The sequence below is a fragment of the Prunus mume genome, linkage group LG2 (genome assembly GCF_029339155.1).
Source record: "Prunus mume cultivar Tortuosa linkage group LG2, ASM2933915v1, whole genome shotgun sequence".
NCBI lineage: Eukaryota > Viridiplantae > Streptophyta > Magnoliopsida > Rosales > Rosaceae > Prunus > Prunus mume.
In genome coordinates this window covers 7,835,540-7,855,901 of record NC_142699.1, presented here as the reverse complement: position 1 = coordinate 7,855,901, position 20,362 = coordinate 7,835,540, and the positions used below count along the sequence as shown (strand labels likewise).

The 20,362-nt window shown below is 35.3% G+C and overlaps 3 protein-coding genes across 3 annotated transcripts; 1 reads left to right on the top strand and 2 right to left on the bottom strand.

The window, feature by feature from the left end:
• Positions 1 to 3,263: 3,263 nt before the first annotated feature.
• On the bottom strand, positions 3,264 to 4,477 carry LOC103319744 (uncharacterized). The gene has a single exon (XM_008221333.3). The coding sequence runs from the start codon at positions 4,217 to 4,219 to the stop codon at positions 3,689 to 3,691; it is 531 nt and encodes a 176-aa protein (XP_008219555.1). The 5' UTR covers positions 4,220 to 4,477; the 3' UTR covers positions 3,264 to 3,688.
• A 1,805-nt stretch (positions 4,478 to 6,282) lies between these two features.
• On the bottom strand, positions 6,283 to 7,390 carry LOC103319745 (uncharacterized). The gene has a single exon (XM_008221334.3). It carries the CDS (start codon positions 7,225 to 7,227, stop codon positions 6,688 to 6,690), a length of 540 nt encoding a protein of 179 aa, XP_008219556.1. The 5' UTR covers positions 7,228 to 7,390; the 3' UTR covers positions 6,283 to 6,687.
• An 8,266-nt stretch (positions 7,391 to 15,656) lies between these two features.
• On the top strand, positions 15,657 to 19,267 carry LOC103319746 (putative receptor-like protein kinase At1g80640). Its single transcript, XM_008221335.3, is given in 11 exon segments — positions 15,657 to 16,014; positions 16,306 to 16,476; positions 16,609 to 16,859; positions 16,952 to 16,994; positions 16,997 to 17,083; positions 17,167 to 17,230; positions 17,312 to 17,408; positions 17,555 to 17,657; positions 18,323 to 18,441; positions 18,535 to 18,624; positions 18,777 to 19,267. Coding segments are annotated over 11 exon segments (1,359 nt in total). The 5' UTR covers positions 15,657 to 15,842; the 3' UTR covers positions 18,939 to 19,267.
• Positions 19,268 to 20,362: the final 1,095 nt, after the last annotated feature.

The following is a 20,362-nucleotide window of genomic DNA, read 5'->3' as shown; positions in this document are numbered from 1 at the left end:
ACATCCAATCCAAACCTCCACAATTCCACAATTCACACATAAACTTAAAACTAACTCAAGTTTAAAACACAAGGAACTCATTTTTAAATCATTAATACACAATATGTCAAGACGCTTTTAGATAAGTTGAAGGAAGAAATAAAAAAAAATCAGAGTTTTAATTTTATTTGAATTTCAATTATTACATATCAAATAGCGTTGTTTGCGCTTTTCAAATTCTTGTTGTCACTCTTTTTTGAATGAACGAACGAACACAAAAGGGAAGCGCAAATAGCACTCCCTTATTATATTCTATAAGGTAAGGTATATTGTTAATCTGGCATGACGTGTATATTTTAAATTATTAGTCTGTTAATATAGCATGCCAAACTATTCAGTATAATTGAGGTTCGAAATCCATAACGAAAAGGAATTATAAAACTATTTAGTATAGTTGAAAACCATTATTAGAAAGTTAGGTGGACAATGTTTAAGCATGCAGGGTTATACTAATCACTTAATATAACAATCGATCCAAAGGCAAAGTTATTGCCTTTCCATAAGTATCTTACCACTTCTAGTAACTCTAAAGATTCTATGAAACAGAAAAACTTACTAGTGACATGGAAGTTGATCTTATCACCTTTACTTTTTTTCATTCTTTTTTTTTTCAAATTTTAGCTATCAATAATACAATTTGTCATTTTGGTAATTGGTAGTACATCTATCACTTATTGTAATTAAATATGAACAAATAAAACATCAGCAATTTAATTTGGTCTGTTCTGTTTCATCTTAGAAAAATCATAAATGTTTATCGGCATCATTCAGAAGGGTTTGCAAAATGTCCTGCATGATCAAAAAGCTAGCGAGCTTATTGATAAGGTTGCCTTTTTGGGTTTCTGAACTTTACTGTTAGGCTCGTGAACTGGGGATGGTTTATCTCTGTTGCTTTTATCTTCTGTTTTCGGCTGGAAATATCTATTTGCCAATCACACTACTTTCATACTGTTTTCTTTTCTAGGTCATAAATTTCCTCTGCAAGTGTAAAACGAGTCGGATTATCACCAACGTAATCTAAAGCTAAGAGTGGCACTGGCCCCTCAAATTTTCACATCTCTCCTCTAATATATTACACGAGTAATAGACAACTTGTAATTTAAGCTAATGGCCCATCTAAAACAAATTGTACATATAAGTTAGAAATATATAGCTCTAACATGTAATTTCTGAAAACTTATGCATTTGATATACTTGTATTATCTATTTCACCCTCCCCCTCCCCCAACCTTACAATTCTAGCTCCGCCTCTTAGTACAAGTACGAAAAGTTCTGAACAAAATGCAAGCACAACACATGAAATAAGCTTTTACTAAAACGATGGACGACATAGTTAATATTTTATTTTCTCCGTGACATTGGATCATGGGGCTCGATGAAAATCCTGCAGGACCATTCTTCATCAGCTGCATATTTATGGAAACCCTCGAAGTTGTAATGAAAAATTGAAAACATTTGCTCTTTCTGGGAACCAGCTTCAGCCCTCTAAGGACTGGATATCATAAATCTAGTTGGTGAAGGATATTCATGGTTTCCGTCCTAAAAGGATATTCATGGTTCGAAAATGCAGTTGGTGAACCCAAAAAATGCAGGACCTAATTTTATATTGCTGCTGGATCCAAAATACATTTGAGGCAACAAATGTGAGTTAATGGGAGATTCCGTGAATCAAGGCCTTAATGTGGGTCGTGGCCTCATAAAAGAGTTTGGTCTATCAAAATACAGGGCCCTTTTTATTTGCACTGTTCATGTTCATACAAACTTTTATTGCCCAAGCATATATACTTTATGTGATATTAATCTGTCACAGTAACAACTTTTGCTTTCAAAGTCTATTTTTTCTTTTAATTTTATTTAATTATTAATTTGATCAATACACTTTAGACAAGTATTAGAAATTAGGTTACGGATTTTTTTTTTAAATTTAAAATTAGGGGTTCTTGATGTACTTATCAAATTTTAGGCTGTCCAAACTGCAAACCGCATCACCAAGTTTCATGGACCGAACATTTTAGCACACTAATTGCTGGTGCACCCAACCACTAGCGGACTCAAGAATTTTTTAGCGGAAGTGCAATTTTGAAAGGTTAAAAACTCTTTGTGAATTGAACATATAAGACTTTTTTACCTAAATTGACCTTAGGTCCCTTCATGCATTTATATCATACGTGACAAATTGTTATATGTAAAAATATTGACTAAGTATGAAAAATGGTTTTTCGGAATAATTATTTTCTCAAGATAATTTTTGGTGGCTTTTATTTCTTACACATCAAATAAGAAAACTTGATTTTATAGGATTTTATTATGAAGTATATATTGACTTAATGAGCTATCATTTTTAGCATAAATCGTATTTTGCACTAAAACCGATTTTTCAAATTTTGATTTGGGGAGAATTTGATTTTCTAGTATTTTTATTTGAATCCAAATGGGGAGTACTTCCTTATTTACATTGTAAACTCAAGTAAATGAAGTAATATAAAGAGCAAATAAAGAGCAAATGGGCAATTTCAAGCACCGAAAATGATTTTTTTGGCGAGGATTTGCTCTTTAACAGGTCCGCTAGTGCACCCAACCCATAACCTAAATATGACAAGGCTATAAAACTAAATATGAATTAAAAGAAAAAATACCACACCTCCATATTTATTTATTTTTGGTATAAAATTTTTGACCTTTACTCATTCAAGTAGAGTTTGTTTGGAAGTAGAGTTTGTTTGGGAGTGATTTTGGACAGACAAAACATTTTTTACACCTCCTGTAAGCTTCATAATTTCTGAAACTGAAAACAAGTTCTGCAACCGTCTTTTGAAGCTTTGGTCCAGAAAGCTCATAGCTCAGTATTCAACATTTGGGACTTACCAAGACCAAAAGCAAAACCAGTAAAGTCACCATGACTGTCCCTAACTGAGCAGCAGAGCCCTCCATCGACATAAAAAGGTGATTCTGTTTATTGGGAAGCCATCTGCTTTTCTTTATCTTTAAGAAAACGGAAAAAAAAAAAAGGACTTGCTTTTTAGCTTTTGCTTTTGACAGCTCCAACCAAAAGCACTGTTGTAACCCATTTGATTTTTACTAGCTTTACAACCCATGTTGTTCATCATAATCTCACAGCAATTGAACTTTTCCCAGAAGTCAATTCCCACAAATCAAACCCCATTTCTGTTTGTTTCAATTTGTAATTCCATCAAATACGAATATAATTAAACAAAACACCAATATAATTAAAAACCAAATTTCACTGATAACATATTTGCAACTATAAGCAACTTAGGACACAGATATACCCTAATTTTACAGATACAGCTCCTGAAAAACTATACCTTCCAACCCTAATCTAATCTTATACTTGTACTGTGAGACACAAAGGAAATGCAACCAAACCCTAATTTAATTAAAAACAAAAACCAAATTTAAAGAAACAAGAAAAATTAAGCCTTGGTACTGCTGCGCATAATTAAAATCCCTAGCCCATAAATTAATCTAAGAAGAAGAAAAAGCGTTAGGTCGAATTGTGACCTCATCCATCTATCTTCCCACGAAAAGATAAGGGGAAGGGCGAGAATTAGACAATTCGACGAACATTAGCCAGACGGGGTCTCTATACTGCTGCACATGCTTGGTCCGCCATGGACCGGCGACCCATCTACGACAAATTGAGCCGCAGAAGCTTCAGCAGCACGCTTGCAGCTTCATCGGTGCTCGAAGGGGCGCTCTTCTTTGCGAAGAACGACGGCAGAGGTAGGGACTCTGGGGGAGGCGCAGCTATGCACGACGACGACCCGGCGTAGAACCCGGAAGCCCAGTTGGGTTCCGGTAGTTTGGCCGGCTTCGGAAGAACCGGAACCTTGTTCGGGTCAGGACCGATCCGGCTGGTGGATCCGAGATCCGGAACCTGGGGTTTGGGATTCTGCTTCGGTGGTGACCGAACCGGCGTCGCTTTGGGGATTTCCTCGCCGCGTTTTAGGATTTTGACCTGGCCCATGACGATATTCTTTGGGGCGGCGGGTTTCTGGACCGGAGCGGGTGGCCGGGTCGGCCTTCGCTTCTTCCGGTCGGCTTGGGGAGAGGTTCTGACCCGATTAGGGTTAGGGTTTCGATTGGAATTCATCAGCGCTTGATGAGGTGAGAGAGAGTCTTTGAGGCAATTGTGGGGACTGAGAACTTGAACACCCATCTAAAATCTCACAAAATCAGATCCAAAAATTCGAGCTGTTGCTACGAAAGAGAAGGAGGAAATTCAAAACCTTGGGAATTTACAGAGAGAAATGTGAATGTGTGAAGTTTGGGAAGGAAGGAGGGTTGAGTTTTATAGGGGAAGAGACCTGACGGCGATAGGAGTAGGAAAAGCGACAAAAGGCGGTAGTGTATAATAGAATCCACTTTCATCAACCGCCCTTGGGGGTTTCCTATTCCTTCCTAACACTGTTTTTGAGCCATCATTATTGTTTCCCTTCACGAATCGCAATTAGGTTTCCTTTCCTTTTCTTTTTAGGAAAACGATTACGTTTCCCAAAACACATTTTGGTATTATTATTATTTTCTTAGTGATTTAGAATTCAAACTTTTCTTGTTGAGGAAGAAAGTGCCCGAAATTAGATATTATGTTGTTTTTAGGCTTCCTAAAACACATTTCTCATTTTTTAAAGTGACTTTAAAATTTAAACTTTTCTTTTTGAAGAAGAAGGGAAGGGACCCAACTTTTAAATGCGTGTAACCTTATTATTGGAACCGCATAAAATGTGTTACCAAAATTCCTTATTATTGTGTTTATCACAACTCCTTTTCTTTTTTTCTTTTTTCTTTTTTGTCGAAAACAACTCCTTTTCTTAAGTAATTATTACAAATTCTGAAAACTTCTTTGGATGCTTCACATAGCTCAGCATCCAAAGACCAGCAACAGAACCAATAACAACCACCATAATTGTCCCTAGCAAAGCATGGGTTTCAATTTACCCTTCCATCGATATGGATTATGTTTTTGGGAAGTCATCTGCTTTTGTTTACCCTTATAATCCATTTGGTTCGCATATTTAACTTCTTGACAATGAACTTCCCATGTTTAATCTCATGAGTTGGGAATAGAGGATGCTCAATCCCATGTTTTGAAAAGTTGGGAAATGAAGATCATGAAAGGTCATTTTATCACATTCCCATCGGTTTGTAGAATATTAGGAATTAAAATTGTTCATCTTTCCAACAATATACTTATCTTTTTCTTTTTTAAATTAAAGAGAAATAAATATGAAAGAGTTTTTCTAAGAGTAAAATATGGTATTTTAAAAATAGAATATGGGTAAGTTAGCCATAAAAATTCAAATTAAATGCTTTCCCACATGGGGGAAAACAAATTCCCAAGCCCAGCCAAGGGTATACAATTCCCTTTACATGGGAAGTCAATACCCTCGAGTCCATAATTCCATTTCCAAGAGTGCACTTACCAAACATGTGAATGCAATTTCAAACTCATTCCCAATCCCTTAAATTTTGAACTAAACGAGACCTTATGGTGTGTTTGGTTCATGAAAAATGGGCCTTGGGATAAGGAAATCATAATTTATCATGTTTAATAAGTCGAGGCATGAAAAATGATTGCCTGACACATGAGAAATTAGGGAAAAATATACTCTCCAACCCCTAAGGTGAGCATTAAATGCACATTTGTATGACTATTTTGTCCAATTCACAATTTACCACTTTGACTATTCTTTTATTTTATTCCATTCATATTTTTAAAATGGGTATAATTTATATTAGATTTGTTTTATATTCATACACAAACCAAACATAAAAAAATAAAATAAAATAATTTTTTCCTTTCCTAATATTACCAGACAAATAAAAGGAATCATTCATATCTCATCTCTTGTTAAAAAAACATTGGAAATGATTTCCCATGAGAAAACAAAACTGCTTTTGTCCTTTTGCTTTTGATAGCTCCAACCCAACCCAAACCACAAAGTCTCTATAAATAACTAGACAAGTTCAACAAAACCAGACAAGAGTCCAGTGAAATTCTGAGGTAAACATTTGATTTACTACCTTCACCAAGACGTTACAAGTTAGAACCCGTGTTGATCATAATCTCTCAGCAACTCAACTTTCCCAGAAGTCAATTCCCACAAACACCTCATACATACACAACACGGCCATCTCCAAACCCCAATTTAATCTCAACAAGATAAAGGAAATTAAGAGTGCAAAAGAGTAGACAAAACACCAATGGAATTAAAAGCCAAATTAGACAAACAAATTGCTTGCAACTAGATCGTAAAAACTTGTGGATACATGTACACAAAATATACCCTTATTTAACAGAAACAGCTCCTAAAAACCTATACCTCTCAACCTTAAATACTACCACACAAAAATAAAAGCAACCCAACCCTAATTTAATTGAAAACAAAATGCTAAAAATTGGAGCCAACCCAAGTTACCAACTACTGCTGCACATAATTAAAATCCCTAACCCATAAATTAATCTAAAAAGAAGAAAAAGCGTTAGGTCGAATTGTGACCTCATCCATCTATCTTCCCACGAAAAAATAAGGGGAAGGGCGATGATAATCACACAACACGAACATTAGCCAAACGCGGTCTCTACACTGCTGCACATGCTTGGTCCGCCACGGACCGGCGACCCATCTACGACAAATTGAGCCGCAGAAGTTTAAGCAGCACGCTTGCAGCTTCATCGGTGCTTGAAGGGGCGCTCTTCTTTGCGAAGAACGACGGCAGAGGTAGGGAACTCGGGGGAGGCGCAGCTATGCACGACGACGACCCGGCGTAGAACCCTGAAGCCCAGTTCGGCTCCGGGAGCTTGCTCTGCTTCGGAGGAATCGGAACCATCTTCGGGTCGGGACCCATCCGGCTGGTGGTTCCGAGATCCGGAACTTGGGGATGGAGATACTGCTTCGATGGTCGCTGAATCGGGGCCGCTTTGGGGATTTCCTCGCCGCGTTTTAGTATTTTTACCTGGCCCATCACGACGTTCTTGAGGGCAGCGGGTTTCTGGACCGGCGGGGGTGGGTTGTTGTTGGGCCTGGTGGGCCTTCGCTTACTCCGGTCAGCTTGTGGGGAAGTTCTGACCCGATTAGGGTGAGGGCTTCGATTTGTATTCATCAGTACTTGAGGTGAGAGAGAGTCTTTGAGGCAATTCTGGGGACTGAGAACTTTAACACCCATATAAAATCTAACAAAATCAGATCCAAAAATTCGACCTCTTCGAGCTCTTGCAACGAAAGAAAGGAGAAAGTGACAAACTTTGGGGCTCTTGAGAGCCAAGGGGAATTTACAGAGAGAAGGGAAAACGAAGATGAGACAGTGTGAATATTGGGAAGGAGGGAGGGCTGTGTTTTATAGGGAAAGGAAGGGGAAGATACCTTAAGGCAATTGGAGTAGGGAAAGCGACAAAAGGCGGTAGAGTATAATAAAACCCACTCTCCTCATTGTTTCCGATTTACTTTTCCCTTCAACAATTAGGTTTCCTTTTTCTTTTTTGTTTTGAGGAAAACAATTTTGGTAGGTTTCCTAAAACTAAAACACTTTTTTTTTTTTTTTTAAATTCAAAGTTTTCTTTTTCAAGAAGTAAGGACCCAACTTTTATTATTTGGTTGGAACCACATGAAATGTACTATCAAAATTCGTAATATTTTATATACCAATATTATTAGTGAAAATAAAAATTAATTTCAAGAACCTCGGATGCACTTGATAATTGAAATTATAATCACGTGAATTATAAGTCGTTTAGATTATGACGTTTTGATAGTCTACAATTAAAGTACGAAGGTTTATTTGGTTTAGAAATTTATTTTGAGATTGTTTTTTTGGGGGGCAATATTCGATAGCAACTAAATATTAATTCCATCAACTTCTTTGTTTCCATCAAATCCAAACACGATTGACATGATATTGTTTATGCGCGTGATCTGAAGCGCGTAGGAGACATACATATAGCTCCCTCCTTTTTTCTTCTTTTTTTTTTGGTGATGGGAAGTATCATTGAAGGCCCGTTACCTAAAACGCTGCTTTAATTCGCGAAGACGGGCGTGCTGACGTGGGTTCGAAACCACCGCTGGCATGATTATCCACGGCCTTAGTTCTTGCGCCTTATTTTTGGAGGGAACTACCACAATGCCCCTATCAAATATGATTTTTCTTTTTCTTTTAATTCCCGTACTAGTAATATTGCAAAATAAAAACGTTTTTCCAGTCGAAATAAGAAGCCTCAATCCTTGTAAATTAGGAATTCGGAAATGTTAGTCAAAACCAAAGTCTTAAATATCGATAGTTTCGGAAATATCGGTGGTTCAAAAATATGGAAATATCATAAAAAATATCGATATCGATAAAAATTGGATAAAAACCACGAAAATTATGATAAATAAATTTATCATATTTAAAAAATAATAGTGAAGATTGAAAATTAACTAAGAACATAAATAAATTTATCGAATGAAGAATTAAGTAGTAAACAAAGAAAATAATTATAGAGATTTAAGTAATTAAGCAACAATTTGAAGGAGAATTTAGTAATGTAAGTGCTTATAATGAATAATAAAATAATCAATAACATTAAATGGATTAAATAGAAAATAAATAAATTATATTAAGTAATTAAGTAACTGATCAACAATATAAAACAATAAGTAATTATGTTAATTTCTATTTTGAGAAACAGCTCGCATGTATTATAAATACATATTCTATAGCTTATTATCACAAAGTGAATGCCAGCGTGGTGGTTAAGTGGCTGCAAAAATTCCAACTTGGGTGAGGTTCGAACCCCACAATGCGTTGAGTTTAAATTGTTTCATTTTTGACACAGTTCAAGTCGCGATATTATGACCATTTAAACTGCGAATTGGACGAAAATATCTTCCTTGAAATTATCAAGGAAAATATCGATAAAATGACGATATATACTTGGAAGTGTGCTAAAATTTCAGAGTCCCAAAAAAACGATACTTTCGCCGATATTTCGACGAAAGTATCGAAATCTTGTACTGTGGTCAAAACAGATGACACGTGGCTAGAGCCCAACGGTGACACTTGTACCAATAACAAGACCCCAATTCACATAACAAATGGCGATCCTATCAAGTACTACAGCTCATAATGCCTTTTTATTCAACCATTAACATGTTGACACATATATTTATAATTAAATAAAAAAGTAATATTAAAGATCGATTAGGCATGGGTTTCCATGGGTAATTGATATCCTCACCCGTTCCTTTACCCAATGTTTACATCCTTCTTTCAAAAGGATGTAAACATTTTGTGAGATGAATAAATTTCATATCCTCTCTTTTTTTTTGGGAAAAATATAAAAAAGATAAATGCTTTTTGAATCTTCCATGTATTTTCATATTCAAGTACTTTTACTTAGTTGTGTAGATTTGGCCCAAAATTAAGCACAATATATTGCAACTGAAAATTTGGCTTATTATGTACCACATCTCTAATAAAGATGGACCCCATTACCAAGTTAACAATGTGGTACATAATATTGTATAAAAATATAATAAACCTAACATTTTCTCACTATAAAACTATGCAATCAACTTGGTTTGACCTCTGACCTCTTTTTTTTTTAATTCAAAGACGCATATTCAGTTTCAAACTGCCCTGGTCAGCAGTCAACTTCGAAACAACGAAGGTTAACGAGTCTTTTGACAAGGCAGCGACCCAGATTCAGGAGACTTGGTCCAACTTGGTAATTAAACCCAAAACGAGAGGCAATCGTTTAGAAGCCAAAAGACAAAGGAAGGGAATAAGAAAGAATCCCGTGCGCTCCAGACAACAAACGCATCAGACCATGAAAAACTAGAGAGACAACAAACGCACACATCAGCCCACTTCCGACCCAAAAAAAATTAATAGGTCCACGTGTCGCGCGTATATTTAATTGGATGGCGTAGACGTGGAATGAGGACAGATGCCAGCTGGCCCAACCGACTTGCAAAGGATGGTTCAACTCCAACTGGACCGCCATTTCTCTATAACCTGTTGCCAAGCTGGAACTTAGGATGGCATCTGCTGGCCGTAAATTAAAAAGGATAGTGCTAGTCTCAATTCAAAATTTCTCCCCAAAGAAAGAAAAAAAAGTCGTAGAGGTAGGCACGGTCCGGTTTAACTGTATTTAACCCTCAAATAGGAAATCTAATCAAAGTAATATCATGATTTAGCGTAGGCAGTTTCCATATAGGATTACAGACATTTAGTGCAAAAGCCGAATCGAAGAGCTTGAATTGATTTGATTTGGTTAAGCCGGTTTGAACAAATCCGGGCAGTTTGGGCCACTCATCTAACCCTGCATTGAATGCTAATGGGCTGTGGAAAGCCAGTTATTATTGGCCGGATGTGGACCTCATGATCATCAATATGACATCCTAACATGTGCAAGCCTTTGCTTTTTTTTCTTTTCTTGTTTTTTTAATAACTAAATGGGCCAATTTGTTATGGAGTATGATTCTGATAAAGGATTTGGTCAAAGTTGGGCCCAATTTGTCTCTGAGAGCCATTTCCAGGTTTGGTGCCTACAATTAGTTTGGATTGACTTGGATAACTCTAGTAAGCTATAATTGTGTTACAACTTGGCCCGCATTGTTCCTTTCTCCAAATTAAATAAATATAGAAAATAGAAAATTACAAACTAAAGGTTTACGTTTATACACCAACCTTATTTTACTTATTCGGACCACCCACATTGGGCATGCGCCAGCCCTCGTACATGATCTTATAACTTTATGTTTTTAGTAACAATCACCCGCTTCTTGGGGTTTAAACAAGAGTGAGGAGTTCACCCGTACTACATGGAGTAGGTGGCGACAAATTCCCCGCCCCATGACGAGCAGATGAACATGACTGATAATGTATGTGGAGCAAAGGGCCACGTATGGCCTGTAAGTTGAGTGAAGGTTGGGGTTTTTTTTAATACAAATTTATAAATAAACCCAGTCATAGACATGTATTTATAAAAAAATTCAAGCACTATTTAAACATAAAAACACACTCAAAATCAACCCCAAAGTTAACTTTTTGGGTGTATTTATAAATGGGTTTTGAGTATGTGTAATGATGGATTTTGAGTGTATTTATATGTTTAAATTGTGCTTGAATTTTTTTATAATTTCAACCCCCATTTTGGGTGTTTTAGTGAAATTCCTTTTTTTTAATACAAATTTATAAATAAACCCAATCCTAGACATATATTTATAAAAAAACCAAAGCACTATTTAAACATAGAAACATACTCAAAATCAACCACAAAGTCAACTTTTTGGGTGTGGTTATAAATGAGTTTTGAGTGTATGTAATGATGAATTTTGGGTGTGTTTATATATTTAAATAGTGCTTGAGTTTTTTTATAATTTCAATCCCTATTTTGGGTGTTTTAGTGAAACTTCCTTTTTTTAATTGGTCAATCAATGAGAGAAGGTTGCGTTGGCAAAAGGGCCCAAAGTGATACTTGGTGGAGCAAAATTTCATTATATGTGTATTTAAGTGGAATATATTAATATAAAGGATGACAATAATTGTCCTGGATATTCATGTCACGCATTAGAAGTTTGGATTGGACAATTATTTATATGAATTATTATTACATGGGTCGAAAATGAAAATGTCGGTGGTAACGAAATCAATGATCACTACATAATTTTATTTCCTAATTTTTCTGAGTGCGTGTGTACTGGCTGCTGCCACACTGATCAATACTGAAGATTGTACACCTTTATAATTTCATATATTTATACAATTTCCAACATCACAAAGTGAGACAATACAGACTTTTCCCAACACTTGTGCGCACGTGCTCCACGTGCTTGGAGAGACAGACAGACAGATTAAGAAAGTTTTTTTAATAAAAAATTTAAAATTTAAATACAAACAATAATCTCAAAACTTATAATCAAACTCGCATGCAAAGCAATGATGGATGCATAGTACACAAAAAGGGGACCCACATTGGGAAAATGAGGGGACATAGGGAGGGAAATATGGGAAACTTGGGAGGGGATAAGGGAGGGGTCCACGACCATCTTGGGCTTTAAGTGGCTCCGTCCTTGGGCGAAGATGACAAATACAATGTCGTGGTCAATCTACTTAATTTACGTTTGTAAGAAGTTATTTTTTGGGGGAATTACGAAGCAATAAAAATTTATTAGATCAACGAACATAAGAGAACAAAGGAGAAAGACTGTAAAATGATTAGGTTTGTTAGAAGCTTTATTGTTAAGCAAATGTTGGAATAAAGGAACAAAGATATTGAAAATAAGATTGACACCGCTAGCTAGAGTGGTAATTAATCTAAGCTAAAGTAGAGCTTCTAATTTAAATATAATAATAATCACCTTCACATCAATATTCAGTAAATTAGTTGACAATTACAAAAGACATGATTATGAATTAGATTCTATCATTCTAATTAATAATTTATCTCCCATCACTCTCATTGCTAATGTCACATTAAAAAACCAATTAGAGGGTTGCTCATTCGGCAAGTTATCTGCGGGCATATATGGCCCATTTTGCAGAAAGAAAGAAACCCACGCAAATGCATTGATTCTTTTATCACCTTTTTCTTTGCTCCTCTAAGTAAATAATGAATATAATCCAAATTGATTAGAGCGAATCTGCTATCCACTCAACATATGAGTTCGAATTCTTCTCCGGTAATTTAGAACAGTTTCAAGTATATTATCGCTTGTATTTAGTACCATAATCACAAATATGCGATGGCTAGCTACCAAATTGAATATGTGAATTTGGTTGACTGATAGTTGCTTGTTTACAAATATAAAAAGACTTACTTTTCCTCCTCAACAACAAATTGGTATTTCTTAAATTAGTTGAGCGGCCTCATCATCATTCTGTTGTGAGCTTGAAGCTTTTGTCAAGTTAGTCCTGGATTTAATTAATTTACAAATTTAATTAATAAAGGAAAAAGCCATTGGTTACTAAAGTCATCTCCAAAGAAAGTTGGCTTTTAATTAGAAGACATCCATCTTTTCACACTTTTTTCGAATCAAAAAGGAAAAAAGTTATGGCCAAACAAGAGAATAAGAAACGCACACAAAATAAAAAACGACGAAGAAGAATAAGAAGAAGGTCCCGCCTGCACTCCTGCATGCACGTGAAACTTTATTTGGAAACTTCTTTTTTGCGTTTCGTTTTAATCCTGGGGCCATGGAAAAAATTGGACTGGCCCTAAAAGATATGCTCCTGTCGCCTAAAAAATATATATAATAAAATCTAATTATGGTTCTTTTTTAAATAATTTATAGTTTTCATTATTAAGAAGATTTTGAAAAATACAATTTTACATAGCTAACATGAACTTGCCGTGAATCTATATATATAAAGCAAAAGGCTGAGAATGGTGAAACATTCAAAATACCAAAAAATGCCCATGGTTAATGTAAACATTAAGAATTGAAATTATTAATTAAATAAGAATAATATGGTAAATTCACACTTTTTTATATTTAAAAAATTAAAATTAAAAGAAAAATAAGATAATAGATCTTATTTTTATGAAACACAACTATCCATTATCTTTTTTTATTCTAAAATAAATTTAATTTTTTTTAAAAAAGCCTCTCACAAGCGAGTGTGGAGAGGCTAGTAAAGATAAAATAAAAACAAAAATATATAAACAAGTGGGGAGCGTGAATCGAGAGGCTAGTTAACTTTATTGTACAGAACATTGGAAAAACAAAAATTTATGACTTGATATCTATAATATAGACATGCATATTCGTTGCTATTTCATGGAGGATGTATTTTTTTTCTTAATACATGGACAGATGATTATGTTCAATTTGAATAATTGATGGCATGATTACTTTTCTTAATATAATGGATAATCTACATTAACAATCTAACGGCGTAATATGTAAGATTATATGAAACCTCCTAGTTTGCTTGTCATCTACTTTTTTTTCTTTCACAAAATATATTTGAAGTACATTTCCTTTTGTTTGGTTTCACAAGTAACTCATGCAATCAATTGCCTTACCCCATACCAATAAAATATAGAAAAAAAAGAGAACAAAAATCACTCTTATATAATAATGGTGGTTATCATTCCAATTCATGCTAAAATATTATCCAAAAAAGTTCCTTAATTAATCATCATCAATTATCTTTTTAATTAAAAACGAAAGAACTCTCAATCTCAAATTGGTAAAGCGAAATAATGAGTGGGATGTATGTTTATGGTCTTGGTCTTGTATCATTCGTCTTACTTTAAATAATTTTACAGAAACAACATGCATGCAGCAGACAAGCTAAAAAGCACCAAAAAAAACAAAAAAAATAACCAAGAGCAACAAATTGCACCAAAGCTGGCCCTGCTTCATCATGATGATGAACATTGGAAGTCGAAGCAAGCAATTTGTAATGTTACAAATTGTCAGCTATTGCATGCAGAAAGAAAGAGGATCAGACCTAATGGTCTGACTGTGACACTCTACCCACCCTTAGATCTTTGACTATTTTGTTCATCGCATGTGGGTCTTCTTCCCTATAATCCTTACCAATTATTATTTTTATTTTTTATAAATAAGAAAAATAAAAAAATAAAGTCCCCATAGAATAAGCAAGGGACTAACATGGGTGCATACGAATACTAGATTTATGTTACCTGTTTTTCACCAAACACGTGACAAACAAGTCCTTGTTTATATGAAATATTGGATCATTGATCTTTCCAATTTGGCAACTAGAACTAGAAGGGCGTTGGGAAGAAAGAAAAAAGAAGAAGAACAAGATGGGTAATCTCATAGCCTTGATAAAGGAAAAATAAATATTGTCAACAGAGCCCCCTAGCGAAAAGGGCCTTGACTTGCACATCAAAATTCGAATCTCCATCGCACCCCTCTCATTCCTAATTTTGACAAAAGAAGAAGAAAAAAAAAAGAAAGGAAGCATTTATTTGTTTTCATACTTGTGTTGCAAACATATATGATAGTTTGGGGATGGGAATATTTTCACACCAAAAATATCTATCTGATGGGTTTGTTTAATGAATAAAGTATCTTTCACTATATTTATAATTTTATATAGAAAGAAAAAAGAAGTTGCCCAACCCCCTCTCACACTGGGGTGTGGATTGTAGAGATACAACCAGTTTTGCTATGAAAATGGCTCCACCATAATATATTTCATGTGAATCTTCATTGTTGTTAATTATATCAATTTTTGTCATTATACTTGTTTTGCACACATCTGATATTCTATAAATATATGGATATTTTTAAGAAGGAATGTATTTTTCTATTATTTATACAATTTGAAAAGTATACCAAAAAAAAAAAAAAAGACATTGAAGATAGTGATTATAGTGACAAGAAAATAAAAATTATGGGTCTCATTCACATCAAATAGTTGTATAATTTAATTTAATTTAATTTATGATTTGGAAAAGATATTATGACTGATGTTTAATGGTTTTTGACTCTCCACATGATTGGTGTGCACTGTCCCCACCCAGAACATAAAATACAGCTTTTCTCTGCAATTGCATCTTTGTTTTACCTTTTACCTTTTGCAGATGGAAAGATAGTTTAAAAGAAGTTAAAAAGAAGAAATGGCTACTTGCTAGAGAGAGAGAGAGAGAGAGAGAGTCATAATTCAAAATATTCAAGGAGAAGGCCTGAAAGATCCAAAACACACCTCCCCACCATTCCTAGGCTTCCCAAACCTCTCTCTCTCTCTCTCCTCCATTGGTTGGAACCCACAATCTATATTTTCATGTGTTCTTAAACTTAGTAAAGCAAAAGCAAACAACAATGAAGCTTCTTCTTGTTATTGCTCTCAATTTGTTTTTGCTGCTTGTACACCAAAACCAGCCATGTCCCATTTGTGTTGGTGCCACACCTGACCCACTTGTTTCCTCCCTATCAGCTCCGCTTTCCTCACCCATTTCTCCAATTGCTTCATCAATGGCTTCCTTCTCTCCAGGTACTTAATACTTATGCTTTGCTCTGCTCTCCATAGACTAATGACTCTTCCTTTTCATTTCTAGCAAGTGGGGGTTTTAATTGGGTCACGGGTGCACCACTTCCAAAATTCGAATTTCAAAAATGACCACCAAATTGCGTGCATTTACTACAATATATTGAATTCAATTTCTCTGATTTTATCAACTTCTGTGATGTTGGTGCAAAAATCTCTTGGTTTTAATGTATGAGATATTGCCCATTTGCTCAATTTTTGCTGAAACACGCCTCTATATATTTGATGTGTAATCAGAAATTCAAGAAGGAAGTGAAGGGCATCAAATGGAGCCACATAGGAAAATGCTAATTGCTCTCATTGTCACCTGCACTGCACTTGGTGTAGTTTTGTTGTCACTGTTGTGCTTGTGGGTTTATCACAAGAAGTGTCCACACAAGTCCCACAAGAAAAGTGCTCAGAGCTCAGGTACTTTCATTTGTACCAAGCACGTTTTGCCCCCTAAATCTTGCTTCAATTTGTGGGTTTTAGTATGCTTGTAAATGTTGTTCTCTGATTTTTTTTTCTGTTTGGTTCTGTTTCTTTGGTTTGTGTAAGAAGATGCTGAGAAGGGGCTTGCATTGGGTCCATTTATGGGTAAATTCAATTCCATAAGGATGGTTTCTAAGAAAGGATCTGTTTCAGTAATTGAATATAGAGTACTCGAAAAAGGCACCAACAATTTCCGGGACAGCAACATTATTGGTGAGGGTGGATTTGGATGTGTTTATAAGGCTCGGTTGGATGATAATTTGCTTGTTGCAGTCAAGAAACTAGACTGTGCAAGTCAGGATGCTGAGAGAGAATTTGAGGTAACTTTTGCTCAAAATTTTAGTTGGAGTTTTGTATAATGCTGTATTTATTGTAAATCTTATCTGATGTATTTATTGTGTCTAAATTGCAGAATGAGGTGGAGTTGTTACATAAAATTCAGCATCCAAATATAATTTCTTTTTGGGTTGTAGTACTGATGGTGACACAAGGTTCATTGTTTATGAGTTGATGCATAATGGATCTCTGGAAACTCAATTGCATGGTAATACATTTATTTTCTGTTATTTTTTTAAAAAATTAAAAAAGGAATATCATGAAATATATATTTTTGTCCTATTGTTGCAGGACCGTCTCATGGTTCAGCACTAACATGGCATATGCGAATGAAAATTGCTCTTGATGCAGCAAGGTGAGCTTGTTTTCCCAGTTGTGGAGTCCTTTGGTTGTTATGGGTTTTTTACATTTTAACATATTGGGTACTGTTGACCAGAGGATTAGAACATCTGCATGAGTACTGCAACCCTCCAGTGATCCATAGAGATCTGAAAACATCTAATATTCTTTTAGATGCCAACTTCAATGCCAAGGTATGATTATATAAATGATTGTAGTGTCTCATCTTTCCTTATAAAATTATTGAGCTTGTATTAAAATATTTCAATAATGCATTATCATCCTCTAGCGCTAAATTCACTGAAGCTTTTTTTTTCTCTCTCATGGTGGCTTGTTTCAGCTTTCTGATTTTGGTCTTGCTGTGGCTGATGGGGCCAAAAACAGTAATAACATCAAGCTCTCTGGCACCTTGGGTTATGTTGCTCCAGAGTATCTTTTAGATGGTATGCCAACTAAACTTGTAATAATTGCACGGTGTATTCTTTAATTCTCACTGGTTGCTGTGTTTACTAAACTGTAGTTTCTTTTCCCTAAGCTAAATCTAATCTAATTGTTCTTTGGACCCTTGACAACTACTACGGTACTGCGTTTGATTGACATAATAAAGTACGTGTCTTTTAGTTAAGCTATCTAGGGGCCGTAGCTGCACATGTTCCGCCACCGGGTTCATATACCATTTTAGATTTGGAAGAGGAAATCCCAGAACTACTTGTTATACTCGAGCTTAACTGAAATTAGGGATGTTATAAGTCATTTATGTGGAAATTTGAACTTGAGAGAAGGGAGAGGTGGACGGCTTGATAGTTATCAACTTTTGGATGACCCATTGATTTACTGAAAAATTTGGATTCACCTTGAAGACAAGGTTTTAGCTGAATAATATGTAAATTTTTGTTTATAGACATGGATGGCATATGCATGTTAGTATCACACATTTTAAATAATAATGGCCACCAAAATGCACTTAGTCAGCGAGAATACTAAATAGCACAATTTTCTAAAGAGCTGTGTGAGCTTCCCTGCACCATACTTCTCGGCTTTCACTTTTGTTATTATAGCATTTGAAACAAGTTTTGGTGGTAAGCAAGTCACTCTTATGATTTATCAGGTAAATTGACAGACAAGAGTGATGTCTATGCTTTTGGGATTGTGCTTCTGGAGCTAATACTAGGAAGAAGGCCTGTAGAAAAACTGGCACCAACTCAGTGCCAATCTATAGTCACATGGGTATGCCTTTCTCCTAACTGCTCTCAATTTTACTTTATTTGCATAATTCCTGTCCAAAACTTAAATATTTCAAAACTCAATGCTGTAATACAGGCCATGCCTCAGCTCACTGACAGATCAAAGCTTCCAAACATTGTGGATCCTGTGATCAAAGATACAATGGATCTGAAGCACTTATACCAGGTTTGTGAATTACAAACCCAGTATGTTCAGTTGCAATTAGTTCTATGACAGACTCGTGCTTGACTATGTGTATCGATTCTTCTGTTTGTACTGAATGGACACAAAATTTCATGCTGTAGTATAATTGATGAGTTGCAATGCATTACGCACAGGTTGCTGCAGTAGCTGTGTTATGTGTGCAACCAGAACCAAGTTACCGCCCACTGATAACCGATGTTTTGCATTCCCTTGTCCCGCTTGTTCCCGTCGAACTTGGTGGGACGCTAAGAGTTACACAACCTACAGCTCCAGGGAGCCCCCCAGCTGGTCATTGATGCACAAGGCATGTATGATGACACTTTTCCAACATTCTGGGTTCCTGCTGCTCAATTGACTGCTCCAAATCCCACATTGATTTTCTTACTTATATTTTGCTGGGAAGTCAATGCCTTCAGTTATTTCAGAGGAGGAAAGTTGGTCTGGTAGGAATGTAGAGCTATTGGCATCGTCTATCGCATTTGTAAATCGGATCAATATGTTTCAAGTTGCTTGTGCATATGAGGGCATTCGTAGAAACACTAGCTAATTTCATTTTTGACCTTTGTTTTTCAGTGTAAGAAATCAGCTAATTTTCAGTGGTAGTTGGTAATTACCTCTGGAGTCTGGACCTGTGTTTGTTCTGAGAGTTCTGTTGGGAAGGTAAAAGCTAACAATCATCTTTTGCTAATGAAGTCAAATTGTTAAGGAAAGCCTCAAATATTACCATCTTATGATTACAAACATCGATTTCTTTCTGAGTCCATCTAAAGTTCTCTTAAAGCCTGAAGAGTGGAGAGCCAGAAAGTATATATAAATGAGAAAATCCTGTTTTTATTCTTAAAAAAAAAGTCTTATTTCTAATTGATTCTCTTCAGGTTTGATCTTTTTTAACACTTTTTTTTTTTTTTTTTTTTTTTTGGGTGTGGGTTTTCCCCTCAAGTTCATTTAAAAAAGAAAAGAAAAAGAAACCTACAAGACAAGAATAAGGGCAAAGCAGTCTTAGCAACCCTAGCTACTCGAATGGAAAATGGCAATTTGATAGTCAACATCTCTATTAGGCCATCTCCAGCCATGTGCTAAAAATTTTTTTGACTAAATTTGGAAGGCCATATTTGGCTCTTTAGCCTCCAACTGCGCTTACTTAGGTCATCTCCATATATATTAAATGTAGTCCATGACTAAAAATTTAGCCCCAAAATATTAATTTTTTAAAGAATAGTGTTGCGCTAAATTTTTCCATCTTCAAACATGCATAGTCATATTTTAGGGTATTTCATATTTTATTATTTTGAGAAATGGAAGTGAGAGTACTTTAATGTTTGGTGGTTGAAAAGCCCACTATGAATTTAGCCTAAAGCTACATTTTTTGAAGGGCTAAATGGCCAATGTGACTAAAATTTTATTTAGCCATTTTGACATGAGTTTTGATTATTTTAAGGCTATATTTGGATATAGCATTGAGATGACCTTATAGCCTTTTGGCATATGCCAAATTTTTTGTGGGCCCAATTCATGTGCTTTTCAAAAGAGAAAGTATCATGCGTGGGCAAGAGTACGAATCATCTCGTGCAACTATCCAACATACAATATTAAAGGCATGCTGACGTCATCGATGATGTGAGCTAGTTGTTAGGTTTTAAAAAAAATAATATTTTAAATATTTTCAAATTCGTTTTGTTTTTGAAAAATATATGTATAATTGGTTTGTGACCGTTGGAGG

Coding starts and splice junctions, on each gene's coding strand:
- LOC103319744 (XM_008221333.3), bottom strand. CDS start 4,219: ATGGGTGTTCAAGTTCTCAGTCCCCACAATTGCCTCAAAGACTCTCTC.
- LOC103319745 (XM_008221334.3), bottom strand. CDS start 7,227: ATGGGTGTTAAAGTTCTCAGTCCCCAGAATTGCCTCAAAGACTCTCTC.